The sequence below is a fragment of the Bombina bombina genome, chromosome 2 (assembly GCF_027579735.1).
Source record: "Bombina bombina isolate aBomBom1 chromosome 2, aBomBom1.pri, whole genome shotgun sequence".
In the NCBI taxonomy this organism is placed as follows: domain Eukaryota; kingdom Metazoa; phylum Chordata; class Amphibia; order Anura; family Bombinatoridae; genus Bombina; species Bombina bombina.
In genome coordinates this window covers 907,424,521-907,441,962 of record NC_069500.1, presented here as the reverse complement: position 1 = coordinate 907,441,962, position 17,442 = coordinate 907,424,521, and the positions used below count along the sequence as shown (strand labels likewise).

The window sequence follows — 17,442 nt, the reverse complement described above, 5'->3', positions numbered from 1 at the left end:
GGTTCGCTTTTCTGGACAAGCATTACCAGTTTGGTGGCACTTCCATTCGGGTTAGCCACTGCTCCGAGAATTTTCACAAAGGTACTAGGGTCCCTTCTAGCGGTTCTAAGACCAAGGGGCATTGCAGTAGTACCGTACTTGGACGACATCCTGATTCAAGCGTCGTCTCTGTCAAAGGCAAAGGCTCATATGGACATCGTCCTAGCCTTTCTCAGATCTCACGGATGGAAAGGTAAACATAGAAAAAAGTTCTCTTTCCACGTCACAAGAGTTCCCTTCTTGGGAACAATAATAGACTCCTTAGAAATGAGAATTTTTCTGACAGAGGTCAGAAAATCAAAACTTCTAAGCTCTTGTCAAGTTCTTCATTCTGTTCTTCGTCCTTCCATAGCGCAGTGCATGGAAGTAATAGGATTGATGGTTGCAGCAATGGACATAGTTCCTTTTGCACGAATTCATCTAAGACCATTACAACTGTGCATGCTCAGACAGTTGAATGGGGATTATACAGACTTGTCTCCGACGATTCAAGTAGATCAAAGGACCAGAGATTCACTCCGTTGGTGGCTAATCCTGGACAATCTGTCACAGGGAATGAGCTTCCGCAGACCAGAGTGGGTCATTGTCACGACCGACGCCAGTCTGGTGGGCTGGGGCGCGGTCTGGGAACCCCTGAAAGCTCAGGGTCTATGGTCTCGGGAAGAATCTCTTCTCCCGATAAACATTCTGGAACTGAGAGCGATATTCAATGCTCTCAAAGCTTGGCCTCATCTAGCAAAGGCCAAATTCATAAGGTTTCAATCAGACAACATGACGACAGTTGCTTATATCAACCATCAGGGGGGAACAAGGAGTTCCCTGGCGATGGAGGAAGTGACCAAGATAATTCAATGGGCGGAGGATCACTCCTGCCACTTGTCTGCAATCCACATCCCAGGAGTGGAAAATTGGGAAGCGGATTTTCTGAGTCGTCAGACATTCCATCCGGGGAGTGGGAACTCCACCCGGAAATCTTTGCCCAAATAACTCAATTATGGGGCATTCCAGACATGGATCTGATGGCGTCTCGCCAGAACTTCAAGGTTCCTTGTTACGGGTCCAGATCCAGGGATCCCAAGGCGACTCTAGTAGATGCACTAGTAGCACCTTGGACCTTCAACCTAGCTTATGTTTTCCCACCGTTTCCTCTCATTCCCAGGCTGGTAGCCAGGATCAACCAGGAGAGGGCTTCGGTGATCTTGATAGCTCCTGCGTGGCCACGCAGGACTTGGTATGCAGACCTGGTGAATATGTCATCGGCTCCACCATGGAAGCTACCTTTGAGACAGGACCTTCTTGTTCAAGGTCCATTCGAACATCCGAATCTGGTTTCTCTCCAACTGACTGCTTGGAGATTGAACGCTTGATTTTATCAAAGCGTGGGTTTTCAGATTCTGTAATAGATACTCTTATTCAGGCTAGAAAGCCTGTAACTAGAAAGATTTACCATAAGATATGGAAAAAATATATCTATTGGTGTGAATCTAAAGGATTCCCATGGAACAAGATAAAAATTCCTAGGATTTTATCCTTTCTACAAGAGGGTTTGGAGAAGGGATTATCTGCAAGTTCTCTGAAGGGACAGATTTCTGCGTTATCTGTTTTACTTCACAAAAGGCTGGCAGCTGTGCCAGACGTTCAGGCGTTTGTTCAGGCTCTGGTTAGAATCAAGCCTGTTTACAGACCTTTGACTCCTCCCTGGAGTCTCAATCTAGTTCTTTCAGTTCTTCAAGGGGTTCCGTTTGAACCCTTACATTCCGTAGATATTAAGTTATTATCTTGGAAAGTTTTGTTTTTGGTTGCAATTTCTTCTGCTAGAAGAGTTTCAGAGTTATCTGCTCTGCAGTGTTCTCCACCCTATCTGGTGTTCCATGCAGATAAGGTGGTTTTGCGTACTAAGCCTGGTTTTCTTCCGAAAGTTGTTTCCAACAAGAATATTAACCAGGAGATAGTTGTACCTTCTTGTGCCCGAATCCAGTTTCAAAAAAGGAACGTTTGTTACACAATTTGGACGTAGTCCGTGCTCTAAAATTCTAATTTAGAGGCCACTAAAGATTTCAGACAAACTTCTTCTTTGTTTGTTGTTTTATTCTGGTAAAAGGAGAGGTCAAAAAGCAACTTCTACCTCTCTTTCTTTTTGGCTTAAAAGCATTATCCGTTTGGCTTATGAGACTGCCGGACGGCAGCCTCCTGAAAGAATCACAGCTCACTCCACTAGGGCTGTGGCTTCCAAATGGGCCTTCAAGAACGAAGCTTCTGTTGACCAGATATGTAAGGCAGCGACTTGGTCTTCACTGCACACTTTTGCCAAATTTTACAAATTTGATACTTTTGCTTCTTCAGAGGCTATTTTTTGGGAGAAAGGTTTTGCAAGCCGTGGTGCCTTCCATTTAGGTGACCTGATTTGCTCCCTCCCTTCATCCGTGTCCTAAAGCTTTGGTATTGGTTCCCACAAGTAAGGATGACGCCGTGGACCGGACACACCTATGTTGGAGAAAACAGAATTTATGCTTACCTGATAAATTACTTCTCCAACGGTGTGTCCGGTCCACGGCCCGCCCTGGTTTTTTTAATCAGGTCTGATGAATTATTTTCTCTAACTACAGTCACCACGGTATCATATGGTTTCTCCTATGCATATTTCCTCCTGTACGTCGGTCGAATGACTGGGGTAGGCGGAGCCTAGGAGGGATCATATGACCAGCTTTGCTGGGCTCTTTGCCATTTCCTGTTGGGGAAGAGAATATCCCACAAGTAAGGATGACGCCGTGGACCGGACACACCGTTGGAGAAAGTAATTTATCAGGTAAGCATAAATTCTGTTTTTCGTTCCTTTCGCAATTTCAGGAACGGACCAGCTTCTAACTCTGCAGCCTCTAGACAAGAGGGCAATACTGCCCAGCCCAAACCTGCATGGAAACCCGTGCAAGGGTAAACAGGCCAAGAAGCCTGCTGCTGCTACCAAGACCGCATGAAGGGGTAGCCCCCGATCCGGGACCGGATCTAGTAGGGGGCAGATTATCTCTCTTTGCTCAGGCTTGGGCAAGAGATGTTCTGGACCCCTGGGCACTAGAAATAGTCTCCCAGGGATATCTTCTAGAGTTCAAGGAACTTCCCCCAAGGGGAAGGTTCCACGTGTCTCGCTTATCTTTAGACCAGATAAAGAGAAAGGCATTCTTACATTGCGTAGGAGACCTATTAAAGATGGGAGTGATATACCCAGTTCCAACAGCGGAACAAGGTCTGGGTTTTTACTCAAACCTGTTTGTAGTTCCCAAGAAAGAGGGAACTTTCAGGCCAATTCTGGATTTAAAAATACTAAACAAATTCCTCAGAGTTCCATCATTCAAGATGGAAACCATTCGGACGATCTTACCAACAATCCAGGAGGGTCAATATATGACTACCGTGGACTTAAAGGATGCGTACCTGCATATTCCTATCCACAAAGATCACCATCAGTTCCTAAGGTTCGCCTTTTTGGACAAACATTACCAGTTCGTGGCTCTTCCATTCATTTTAGCCACTGCTCCCAGAATTTTCACAAAGGTACTAGGGTCCCTTCTAGCGGTTCTAAGGCCTAGGGGCATTGCTGTAGCACCTTACCTAGACGACATTCTAATCCAAGCGTCGTCCCTTTCCAAAGCAAGGGCTCATACAGACATTGTTGTAGACTTTCTAAGATCTCACGGGTGGAAGGTGAACATAGAAAAGAGTTAACTGTCCCCGTCCACAAGGGTTCCCTTTCTGGGAACGATATTAGATTCTGTGGAAATGAAGATTTTTCTGACAGAGGTCAGAAAGTTAAAACTTCTAAAAGCTTGTCTTGTTCTTCATTCTATTCCTCAGCCTTCCATAGCTCAGTGCATGGAAGTTATAGGACTAATGGTTGCAGCAATGGACGTGGTTCCTTTTGCTCGAATTCATTTAAGACCATTGCAGCTGTGCATGCTCAAACAGTGGAATGGGGATTATGCAGTCTTGTCTCCCCAAATTCAAGTAGACCAGGTAACCAGAGACTCACTTCTCTGGTGGTTGACTCAAGATCACCTGTCTCAGGGAATGAGTTTCCGCAGACCGGAGTGGGTCATTGTCACGACCGATGCCAGCCTCTTGGGCTGGGGCGCGGTCTGGGACTCTCTGAAAGCTCAGGGTCTATGGTCTCGGGAAGAGTCTCTTCTCCCGATAAACATTTTGGAACTGAGAGCGATATTCAATGCGCTCCTGGCTTGGCCTCAACTAGCGAAGGCCAGGCTCATAAGATTTCAGTCGGACAACATGACGACTGTAGCGTACATCAATCATCAGGGGGGAACAAAGAGTTCCTTGGCGATGAGAGAGGTATCCAAGATCATCAAATGGGCGGAGGATCACTCCTGCCATCTATCTGCAATTCACATCCCAGGAGTAGACAACTGGGAGGCGGATTATCTGAGTCGTCAGACTTTCCATCCGTGGGAGTGGGAACTTCACCCGGAGGTCTTTGCCCAGTTAACTCAACTATGGGGCACTCCAGATGTGGATCTGATGGCGTCCCATCAGAACTCCAAGGTTCCTCGCTACGGGTCCAGATCCAGGGATCCCAAGGCGACACTAGTGGATGCATTGGTGGCGCCTTGGTCGTTCAATCTAGCTTATGTGTTTCCACCGTTCCCTCTCCTTTCCAGGCTAGTAGCCAGGATCAAACAGAAGGCTTCGGTGATTCTAATAGCTCCTGCATGGCCACGCAGGACTTGGTATGCAGACCTGGTGAATATGTCATCGGCTCCACCATGGAAGCTACCTTTGAGGCAGGACCTTCTAGTACAAGGTCCATTCAAACATCCAAATCTAGTTTCTCTGTACTGACTGCTTGGAAATTGAACGCTTGATTCTATCTAAGCGTGGGTTTTCGGAATCTGTTATAGATACTCTGGTTCAGGCCAGAAAACCTGTGACTAGGAAAATTTACCATAAGATATGTTGGTGCGAAACCAAGGGTTACTCATGGAGTAAAATTAGGATTCCTAGGATACTCTCCTTTCTCCGAGAAGGTTTGGATAAAGGTTTGTCAGCTAGTTCTCTAAAAGGACAGATATCTGCTCTGTCTGTCTTGTTGCACAAACGTCTGGCAGCCGTGCCAGATGTACAAGCGTTTGTACAAGCGTTAGTTAGAATTAAGCCTGTCTACAGACCTATGACTCCTCCTTGGAGTCTAAACTTGGTTCTTTCAGTTCTTCAAGGGGTTCCGTTTGAACCTTTGCATTCCATAGATATTAAGTTACTATCTTGGAAAGTTCTGTTTTTGGTTGCTTTTTCTTCTGCTAGAAGAGTTTCTGAATTATCTGCTTTGCAGTGTACTCCACCCTATCTGGTGTTTCATACGGATATGGTAGTTTTACGTACCAAGCCTGGTTTTCTTCCAAAGGTGGTTTCCAACAGGAATATTAACCAGGAAATAGTTGTTCCTTCTCTGTGTCCGAATCCAGTTTCGAAGAAGGAACGTTTGTTACACAACCTAGATGTGGTCCATGCTTTAAAATTCTATTTAGAAGCAACAAAGGATTTCAGACAGACATCATCCTTGTTTGTCGTTTATTCTGGTAAGAGGAGAGGGCAGAAAGCTACTGCTACCTCTCTTTCCTTTTGGCTGAAAAGCATCATCCGATTGGCTTATGAGACGGTCGGCCGGCAGCCTCCTGAACGTATTACAGCTCACTCTACTAGGGCTGTGGCTTCCACATGGGCCTTCAAGAACTAGGCTTCTGTTGATCAGATCTGTAAGGCAGCGACTTGGTCTTCACTGCACACTTTTACAAAATTTAACAAATTCAATACTTTTGCTTCTTCGGAGGCTGTTTTTGGGTGACAGGTTTTGCAAGCCTTGGTGCCTTCCGTTTAGGTTGCCTGACTTGTTCCCTCCCTTCATCCGTGTCCTAAAGCTTTGGTATTGGTTCCCACAAGTAAGGATGAAGCCGTGGACCGGACACACCTATGTAGGAGAAAACAGAATTTATATCTTACCTGATAAATTCCTTTCTCCTACGGTGTGTCCGGTCCACGGCCCGCCCTGGCTTTTTGTCAGGCTTAACATTTTTTTATCTCTATACACTACAGTCACCACGGCACCCTATAGTTTCTCCTTTTTCTCCTAACCGTCGGTCGAACGACTGGGGGGCGGGGCCAGAGGAGGGGCTATATGGACAGCTTTTGCTGTGTGCCTCTATTTCCCACAAGTAAGGATGAAGCCGTGGACCGGACACACCGTAGGAGAAAGGAATTTATCAGGTAAGATATAAATTCTGTTTTTCATTGCAGGGTCAGATGGGCCCACTAGAGGTGCAGGCCCTGTCTCTATTGAGACCTATTGAACCCCTGTAGTTACTCCTCTGACCTCATTACTTTGTAGCCATAATATAGGACTAATTATACAGTGACTAGGGCATATAATAAATGTAATTTTAATATATTTTTTCCCCAGGAACTAAAAGATGGTTTGAAAGGAGACCTTTCTGGACAATTTGAACACATTATGGTTTCACTGATACTGCCCCCAGCCGTTTTTGATGCAAAGCAGATAAAGAAAGCTATGAAAGTAAGTGGACACTTTACCGTTTAGTCAAGCAAGATTATTTATTGTAAAGGAAAGCAATTCTGATATTCTGTTTTTTATATGAACTTTTACTTCACGTGAAAGTGGCTTAAATAACTTCATATCTGCATCCTACAACCTATGTTTTCTCATTTGGTGTTTCTTAAAGGGACATTAAACACAAAATAAATGCTAGATAGAATGAAGCATTCAAAGAAAAGATTAGTCTGAAAATAATGTGGATACATTTTTTAAAGTTTAGATAGTTGTTTAAATATTGACAATGTAAGTGTAAAGTTTTAGTGTCTATCAAGCCATGGAAGCTGCCATGTTGTAAATTAGATTTCTTTCTCTGTTGAGGCCAATTAGAGACAGTTATAAATAAATCACTAGAGTGTGCAGCCAATGACTGTTTGGAACACAATTCTACCAGGAACTGAAAAGCATACAATTGTCTGAATGAAATAATTGAAAAAGAGGACAAAATATTTAATGAAAGTATATTGCAATTTTATATATATATATATATATATATATATATATATATATATATATATATATATATATATATATTTATTTATCATTTTATATAACTATCTCAAAGTGTTTAATGTCCCTTTTTAAAATGTCAGTTTTCATACAAGCATGTTTATTAACTGTGTGAAGGAATTGTGCTTCTATGCATGCACAATTCTAATTTTGTAGAAATCATGCGATTGTCTGTGCCAGGACCCTGGAGGGAAATGTCAGCAACGGTTTTAGGGCTGCTTATTGGTAGCTTGATGCCTGTAAATTGTAAACCTCCTTTCTCTGCCTGGAGTAATGCTGGCTCTATAATGGCAGCAGGTGTTACCAAGAGAACCAGAGAGTAATTGACACGAGGGCAGATAGGGGGAGCACATTTAGGCCATTAGTATGTTTTTTGTGTGTGTGTTTTTTTTTTAATAAAATAGGCTCATATGGGGTCCATCAGCTGGGGACCAGCTTGCACTCACATGAAATGTTGTTATTCTACTAAACTCTAAATTTTGTGATTGCTGAATATGGATTTGTTTTCTATTTTATTGGATAGAGTGTTAGGGGGGCCTCATTTCATTACAGGAAAAAATCAAAACAGCCACTCCAGGATAATTCTGTATTGGCACACCCATCTCTACTGTGTTAATTTGGTATAGTCCCATAGTAGTACTATGGGACTATACCAAATTAACACAAGCCGGGTGAAATTAAAAACTAACTTTTATTACCAATTTTTTTAAAAGCAATACTCATTTGAGTTATAGTGGGGATAAAAGCATGATCTTAAAACACTCCACTTCATAAAAATAAGAGATAAAGAATTATTGTATAGAAAATTAGCAAATCTAGGCAAGTATACCCGCTTGCTTTTTCCCAGAAGTACTCTGTATACATTTTTAGCATTGCACTAGGGAACTCTGGGTAAGATATGCAAATCAGATTTACAATATCTCATGTTTTTTGCCAATAAGATTGGCTGCTAAGTTGAACTACATGTGTCAGCATGATTTACAGTAAAAACATCCAATTCATAATACAATATATATATTTTATATGGTTTGTATGAAGTGTGCAGGATGATTGATAATGTAAGGACTATGATAGCAAACAACTGTTTTCCTCTGACACACTCTGGTTGATTTGCGATTCATGTTTGACTATGTCCCACCTGTAAGATGGGGGTTAGTATTGTGTCAATATAGATTTACATAACATTTCACACTTAATGGGTATAGTGTAAAATGTTGTTTTGCATATGTGTACACACACACATTATATATTCATTTAAAAGTTTTATTATTATATATATATTTTTTTATTATTTTAAAGGGGACAGGAACATCAGAGCAAATACTAATTGAAATTCTTGCATCAAGAACCAGTAAGCAAATAAAAGAAGTAGGAGATGCCTACTACACAGGTATGTGTTTGTTAGTCAAGATTCTAAATTCCATTCTTTTCATAGAGTTTGAGCTATAATACAGAATTAGTTAGAAGAAAAGATAAAACATCTTTACTTGACAGTTCAATACTTGTAGCTCCCATTTATTTTAATATGAATCATGTTATCTTGAAAAAATATAACATCTCAGAGACAAGGTAGACAAAATTTGAAATGCACATGTATTGGCACAATTGCTTCAGAAATTCTGTGCAGTATGTTCATGTGCGCTCCTACATTGAAGTGCTGTGCCTGTTCAGGTGGAGTAGTGTATTGCATAATTGGTATCTCCATTTGACAGCGACATTAAGCAGATATGGTGTTTCAGTGTTGATTTCCGTGTCCCTTTTCTTTTTAAAGGCACGATGAGTCCACGGACTTCATCCTTAATTGTGGGATATTCACCTCCTGGTCAGCAGGAGGAGGCAAAGAGCACCACAGCAGAGCTTCTATATATAGCTCCTCCCTTCCCTCCCACTCCAGTCATTCTCTTTGCCTACTTTAGTAATAGGAAGAGGTAAAGTTAGATGTTAGTTTTAGATTCTTCAATCAAGAGTTTATTATTTTTAAAGTAGTGCCAGAGTGTGCTGCTTTGTTCTAGGGTGTAGCCGTAGTCCATATCAGTCTCTACAGTAGAGCTATTGGTGGCTTTAAAGCAATAGGAACTGGTGGGACATAATTCTCACTGCGCCTCCTATACATTTATGCTGCCCTTATCCTGATAGCCTAAGCAAACTTAACTCAGGCTTTATCATCTTCCACAGGGCTATGGGAGGGAAAGGACCTCCTAAACCTGCTGAGCTGCCCTGCTGTCGGGCAGAATATCAAGGTAAGTGCTAACTTTTTATTCTGGGTCTGAAGCACACAGAAAAAATTCAGGACAGAGGAAGTATAGCTCTTTACTGGGACATATATCTCCTATATATAGAGGATTTTCTGACAGCATGTTTTTAGCAGGAACTGGGGCTGAGGAGAGTGGCTTTTGGGGACACTTAAACCGAGCTGGATACCATGAGGGATATGCCCTATAACAGTGAGGGCTAAACCCCTTAGTATATTATCTTTATATTTTTGTAGGCTGGCTCAATTCATCTGTATAAGCTTTTTAAATTATGCGCATTTTATACATTTCTCTGGTATTACAATTTGCCCCCAGATTCAAGAAGGTTTTCAGTAACATCTCCCGGTAATCTATTTTTAACATAATAATGGCGACCGGGAGAGCATGTAGTGTTACGCCCACGAAGGGCGGGGTTTGTTTTGGCGCCTTTCTTTTCAGCAGCATATTCTATCTCGAGTGTTAACTATGCAGCTTTAAGATGAGTGTCACGCCCACGAAGGGCGGAGCTTGGGGCCGACTTAGCCCGCACTTGCTCTTCTGTTATATCGCATAGAGCAGTTTCTGAGAGAGGTCTTATTCCGGGCTAGCTAAACAATCTGTGTCTTGTTCTTGGTGGGCCTGGATAGCGCTACAGCTGCGCTCCGGATCTGTTTGCAATCTGTTTTCAATCTGTCATGTCGTTCTAGGTACATGACGTTTTAAGAATGTAAAAGAATCTGGAGGGCGCCTCAGCAAGTTTTATCTGAGGTTTCTGACGGTGTTTCTATGTTTGTGTCCTAGTCTAAGCACTTTCTACACACAAGGATAAAATGTTACTGTTTAAAATTTAAAGAGACAGTAACATTTTTATCTGTTCATTTTATTTGACATAATTTCACTGTTTATTTGTTTAATCCATCTTTTGGGTTGTAGATTGGAACAAGCACACAAAAAATGAGTTGATTTTTAATTTTAAAGAGACAGTAACGTTTGTCATTTTTTCATTAAAAAAAAAAAAATTGATTATTTTCTGAACCTTCTATTACTATGGGGGTATGTTGACTATGGTCACTCTATGCCACAAATTTCTCCTATAGTGTCCCACAAAGATTATGGCCCACATGCAGTGCCCTGCGCTTCCGCTAAACACTACATTTGGAATTACTTTGCATTTCATACATCATAGTTTTTCCAACGTGGTAGCAAACATTACTAGAGGAATTAATTTCAATCAGGGTGATTGATTTAGTTGTTGCTATCCCAGCTGTTTCTTCCCTGTTAACGAAAAGAGGAAGATACTTTGGGATTATCTGATAGTGAATTCTCAGGCTCAGATGGAATAATATCTTTCTTTGATCCTGAGGTTGTTTTTCTCAGTTTTTTAGCTTGATAATGATAACCTCTATTTGTTACTTAGGAGGTTTTATCTACTCTGGGCGACTCCGACACTACCGGTGTTATCTAGGGCGTCCAGTAAGTTATTAAGGAATGGAAGGAACCGCATTTCCTTTAATCAAAAGGATGTTTTCCATAGTCGGCTTAGCTAAGGAGGCTGGACACACTTTCACTAGGGTGGCAGGAGTAGTTTCCAGCCTAGCTAAGAGAACTACGATACCTTTATAGGATAGTTGGGTTCGAAGGTCCTATGGATAAGAATTAGAAAGAATTAGAAAAGGATCGTACGCCAGGGCTTATAATGGCAACCAGCCGGTGTATTTTGCTACTGTCACTAGTGCAACGGCATATTGGTCTGATGCGTTTTCTGATGCTACTAAGTCAGAAGCTCCCCTGGATAAAGACCCAGGATAGGATAAAGGCCTTTTGAGTTGGCTAATTCCTTTATTTCGAATTCTTCCCTTCAAGTTTTCAAACTGGGAGCATAGGTTTCAGGTTTCTCTGTTCCAGCTCACCGAGTCTTATGGTTAGAGCCTTGTTCTACGGATGTATGCTCTAAGTTTTTAAGCTTTTAGCGATTCCTTGCAAGGGGAAGACCTTGTTGGGATCTGGCTTGACGAAAGTAATTCTTTTGGAATTTAATAAAAAAAAATTAATAATAAAAAAATAATATATATATATATATATATATATATATATATATATATATATATATATATATATATATATATATATATATTCGGCTGTTGAATCAGTCACAGTGTGAAGGACATGCCCCCGATCCGGGACCGGCTCTTGTAGAGGGCAGTATTCCGTCTTCGCTCAGGCTTGGGTTCGAGATGTTCAGGATCCCAGGGACACAAATCGGGGTTCAAATAATTTTTCTCCCAGAGGCAGGTTTCTGTTTTCAAGATTCTCTGCAGTTCAGTTAAAAGGAGAGGCGTTCTTACATTGTGTACAAGACCTCTCCTCCCTGGGAGTTATTGTTCCCGTTCCAGTACAGGGGCAGGGGTTTTATTCAAAAGAGAGGGAACCTTCAGACCTATATTAGACCTCAAGAATCTAAACAAGTTTCTCGGAGTTCCATCATTCAAGATGGAGACTATTTGTACCATTCTTCCTTTGATCCAGCAGGGTCAATTTATGGCGACAGTGGATTTAAAAGATGCATATCTTCATGTTCCTATCCACAGAGATCATCACAAGTTCCTAAGGTTTGCCTTTCTGGACGAACACTTTCAGTTCGTGGCTCTTCCTTTCGGTCTGGCCAAGGCACCCAGAATTTTAACAAAGGTTCTGGGGTCTCTGCTGGCGGTTCTAAGACCGTGGGGCATTGCGGTGGCGCCTTATCTGGAGGATATTCTAATCAAGGCGTCTTGTCAACAAACAAGGTCCCATACCTAAGACAAGGGTGACTTTCTTGGGAACTCTAATCAATTCTATATCTATGAGGATTTTTCTGACAGAAGTCAGAAAATCAAAGATTCTAGATACCTGTCGAGCCCTTCAGTCCAATTCTCGGCCATCAGTGGCTCAGTGGATGGCAGCAATCGGACTGATGGTGGCGGCAATGGAAATCATACCGTTTGCTCGGTTTCACCTCAGGTCTCTGCAGTTAGACACCCTCAGGCAGTGGAATGGAGATTATGCAGATTTGTCTCCTCGAATAACCCTGGAACAGGAGACGAGGGACTCTCTTCCATGTTGGTTGTCTCTGGATCATCTATCTCAGGGGACATGCTTTCGCAGACCTTCATGTGTGATTGTGACAATGGACGCTAACCTTTTAGGATGGGGAGCAGTCTGGGGCTCCCTAAAGGCTCAGGGAGTATGGACTCAGGCAGAGTCTTTTCTTCCTATAAACATCCTGGAACTAGGAGTGATCTTCAATGCTCTTCTGGCCTGGCCTCAGTTGGCTTTGGCCCAGTTCATCAGATTCCAGTTGGACAACATAATGACAGTGGCTTACATCAATCATCAGGAAGGAACGAGGAGTTCCTTAGCGATGACCGAGGTAGCCAAGATAATCCGGCGGGCGGATGCCCATTCTTGCCATCTGTCAGTGATCCACGTCCCAGGGGTGGACAACTGGGAGGCGGACTTTCTGAGCAGACGGACTTTTTATCCGGGAGAGTGGGAACTCCATCCGGAAGTATTCTCCAACCTAATTCTCAAATGGGGTCGGCCGGAGTTAGATCTCATGGCATCTCACCAGACTGCCAAGCTCCCTAGATACGGGTCCAGGGATCCCCAGGCGGAACTGATAGATGCTTTGGCAGTTCCTTGGTCCTTCAGCCTAGCATATCTATTTCCCCTGTTTGCTCTTCTTCCTCGGGTCATTGCTCAAATCAAACAGGAGAAGGCATCAGTGATCCTTATCGCTCCTGCGTGGCCTCGCTGGATTTGGTATGCCGATCCGGTGGACATGTCATTCCTGCCACCTTGGAAACTTCCATTGAGGAAGGACCTTCTCATTCAAGGACTCTTCCTTCACCCAAATCTAGCTTCTCTGAAGCTGACTGCTTGGAGATTGAACGCTTAATCCTATCCAAGAGGGGTTTTTCTGATATTTCTTGTTGCTATTTCTTCAGCTCGAAGAGTGTCTGAGCTCTCGGCATTGCTATTCAATTTGCCTTACCTTATTTTCCATTCAGATAAGGTAGTTTTACGTACTAAACTAGGGTTTCTTCCTAAGGTTGTTTCAGACGGGAACATTAATTAGGAGATCGTTGTTCCTTCCTTGTGTCCTAATCCTTCTTCTCAAAAGGAACGTCTTATACACAATTTGGACATGTCCCGTGCTTTAAAATTTTATTTACAAGCAACTAAGGACTTTCATCAGTCGTCTTCTCTGTTTGTCATTTTCTCTGGAAAATGTAAGGGTCAGAAAGCTACGTCTACCTCTTTCTTTTTGGCTGAAGAGTATCATCCGTTTTGCATATGAGACTGCTGGACAGCAGCCTCCTGAAAGAATACGGCTCATTCCACTAGGGCAGTTGCTTCCTCATGGGCATTCAAAAATGAAGCTTCTGTAGAACAGATTTGCAAAGCTGCAACTTGGTCCTCTCTTCATATTTTTTCTAACTGTTAAAAATTTGATACTTTTGCCTCTGCTGAGGCTGTTTTTGGGAGAGAGGTTCTTCAAGCAGTGGTGCCTTCCGTTTAGGTTCCCTTTCTTGTCCCTCCCTTATCATCCGTGTACTCTAGCTTTGGTATTGTATCCCATAAGTAAGGATGAAATCCGTGGACTCATCTTGTCTTTAAAAAGAAAAGAAAATTTATGCTTACCTGATAAATTTGTTTATTTTTAGACACAATGAGTCCATGGCCCGCCCTGTTCTCTTGAGACAGGCTATTAATTTTTGTAAACTTCAGACACCTCTGCACCTTGGCCTTTCCTTTCTCTTCCTAACTTCGGTCGAATGACTGGAGTGGGAGGGAAGGGAGGAGTTATATATAGCAGCTCTGCTGTGGTGCTCTTTGCCGCCTCCTGCTGACCAGGAGGTGAATATCCCACAAGTAAGGATGAAATCCGTGGACTCATCGTGTCAAAAAAGAAACACATTTATCAGGTATGCATAAATTTTCTTTTCGCCGTTAGGACGATATGGAATGACCTACCTTATATGGCGCCCTACAGCCTCCCCTTTTTGCGCAATGAAAAATTGAACTGGGGGGCATACCTAACAGCGTAGGCAGTCCCCCATGATCTGATCCTGGCCTTGAACTCAAATCTACAATTGTATGATTTAAATTTTTCCAGCAAGTGTTTAAATTGGAACTGTCTTCAATCTAAGAACTTGCACCCCAGCATGCAGGGGTTAAAATTATCATCATCATCATTATTATTATTATTATTATTATTGCCTATTCAATATGTATGGCAATCAAGACTATATGTGGTGATAAACAATGTAAATTTATTGCCAAAAATTAATGACGTCATTTTCAAGCCCTGTTCTACAATTGTCCATCTCATGCTGTCAGTTTTCTTTTTAAAATGCTGTATCAGCGGGGTAATGAAGGAACCAGATTTAATATTGGGCAAATGTTCACATATCCTTGATCGGATCTCATTGGTCGTTCTGCCAACATATTGCAGTTGGCATTTAATGCAAGTAATGCTGTGCAGGTAGTCACTGGCTGAACCCCTTAAAACACAATGTTATCAAAAAGTAATAGTAAACGAGTTTAAAAAATTGGTGACAACCATGGGCAGGGATAATCTATTAAAGACTAGGACAACCATACAAAAGGGTGAACAACCTTTACAAAATAGGGCTATCTTTATTACTACAGTGACCAATAACATCAGATTTGTGAAATTAAAAGAAATCCTTTTCTATTACTATCTGCAGATTAAGATTTAACAGTGATAGTTAGAGATGGTTTTCACCATCTTCCGCTGATGCCGCATTTTAAGTTCCAACATCAAAAGAAGACTGACAGCATGAGATTGGCTATTATAGAACAGGTACCAGTGGGGGATCAAGGGGGAGATTATTTAAAAAAAAATAAACAGGAAGTCACTTGGATTTTCAAGCTAAAAACCAGAGTTCCACAGGGCTTGAATTAAGACTTCATTCATTTTAATAAAATTGGCATTGTTTATGGCCACTTTATAATTTTGATCCCTATACACATTTAATAAGCAATAATAATAGTTTTAAAGCATCAACAGACTGTTGCCATTAATGTTAAAAGAATAATAAAATGAGTGAATCCTGGAGGGCCCCACATAATAACTTGTTTAATGAATAGTATGATTCATATTATGTTAATCACTGAGAAATGTATTGGATTATGATACATGGGTTGCAGCAATTATTATTACATTAAAACAAAATAGTCTGATTGATTGTACCAATGAACTCAGTGATTTACCTTGCAACTCAGGTTATGGAGGGATATATATATATATATATACACATACCCCGTACGTTACAGCATCTGGCCAAATGGGAAAGCTCAGGCACCATGTCAAGGTCCTTTCCACTACCTGGAAGGGAACTGCACTCCAAGACCGGACCAGGTACACATCCTGTGACTCGGCAACATCCAGCCCTGGGTGCTAAATAGCACTCCAAAAAAGCTGTGATGTCACCAGAGCCACAGGCAGTTAACCCCAGTCCGGAATGGGTGCAAGAACCAAGGGGGATTACATCCACCTGTGCACCCCTTCTTTGTTCTCAGTCTGTTTGGCTTTGTGAGCTCGCATGATGGTGTGGCTGTGTTAGGGACTCAGGCAGTGGAAAGGACCTTGACGTGGTGCCTGAGCTTTCCCATTTGGCCAGATGCGGTAACTAACCTTTCCAGTTGTGATTTTATCTTAGCTGTGAGCTAGCTGGTGAGTGCTGGGTGTTTCTATGTGTTGTATTACTTTTTGTTTGTAATCCCCCTTTGGTTCTTGCACCCATTCCGGACTGGGATTAACTGCCTGTGGCTCTGGTCTTGGAGTGCAGTTCCCTTCCATGTATGTGTGTGTATGTGTGTATATATATATATATATATATATATATATATATATATATATATATATATATATATATATATATATATACACACGATATAAAAAGTCTACACACCCCTGTTAAAATGTCATGTTTCTGTGATGTAAAAAAATTAGACAAAGATAAATCATTTCAGAACTTTTTCCACCTTTGATGTGACCTATAAACTGTACCACTCAATTGCAAAACAAACTAAAATCTTTTAGGTGGAGGGAAGTAGAAATAAAAAACTAAAATAATAGGGTTGCATAAGTGTGCACACCCTTAAACTAATACTTTGTTGAAGCACCCTTTGATTTTATTACAGCACTCAGTCTTTTTGGGTACGAGTTTTTCAGTATGGCACATCTTGACTTCGCAAGATTTGCCCACCCTTCTTTGCAAAAACACTCCAAATCTGTCAGATTGTGAGGGCATCTCTTGTGCACAGCCCACTTAAGATCACCCCACAGATTTTCGATTGGATTCAGGTCTGGGCTCTGACTGGGCCATTCCAAAATTTTAATCTTCTTCTGGTGAAGCCATTCCTTTGTTGATTTGGATGTATGCTTTGGGGCGTTGTCATGCCGAAATATGAAATTCCTCTTCATGTTCAGCTTTCTAGCAGAAGCCTGAAGGTTTTGTGCCAATATTGTCTGGTATTTGGAACTGTTCATAATTCCCTCTACCTTGACTAAGGCCCCAGTTCCAGCTGAAGAAAAACAGCCCCAAAGCACGATGCTGCCACCAAAATGCTTCACTGTGGGCATGGTGTTCTTTTGGTTATATGCAGTGTTGTTTTTGCACCGAACATATCTTTTGGAATTATGGCCACAAAGTTTAATCTTGGTGTCATCAAACCAGAACACCTTTTGTGACATGCTTTTGGGAGACTTCAGATGTGTTTTTGCAAAATTTAGCTAGGCTTGGATGTTTTTTTTCGTAAGAAAAGGCTTCTGTCTTGCCACTCTACCCCATAGCCCAGACATATGAAGAATACGGGCGATTGTTGTCACATGCATCACACAGCCACTACTTGCCAGATATTTCTGCAGCTCCTTTAATGGTGCTGTAGGCCTCTTGGCAGCCTCCCAGACCAGTTTTCTTCTCTTCTTTTCATCAATTTTGGAGGGACGTCCAGTTCTTGGTAATGTCACTGTTGCGCCAT

General features: G+C 41.9%; 1 protein-coding gene across 2 annotated transcripts in view; it reads left to right on the top strand.

Annotated features, from left to right (window-relative positions):
- ANXA3 (annexin A3) overlaps positions 1-17,442 on the top strand; it is a 128,002-nt gene that overhangs the window by 44,340 nt on the left and 66,220 nt on the right. For both annotated transcript variants that reach the window (XM_053703294.1, XM_053703295.1), the window contains exons 5-6: positions 6,500-6,613; positions 8,459-8,549. In XM_053703294.1, coding sequence (XP_053559269.1) covers positions 6,500-6,613; positions 8,459-8,549 — 205 coding nt within the window. The remainder of the gene's footprint in view (positions 1-6,499; positions 6,614-8,458; positions 8,550-17,442) is intronic.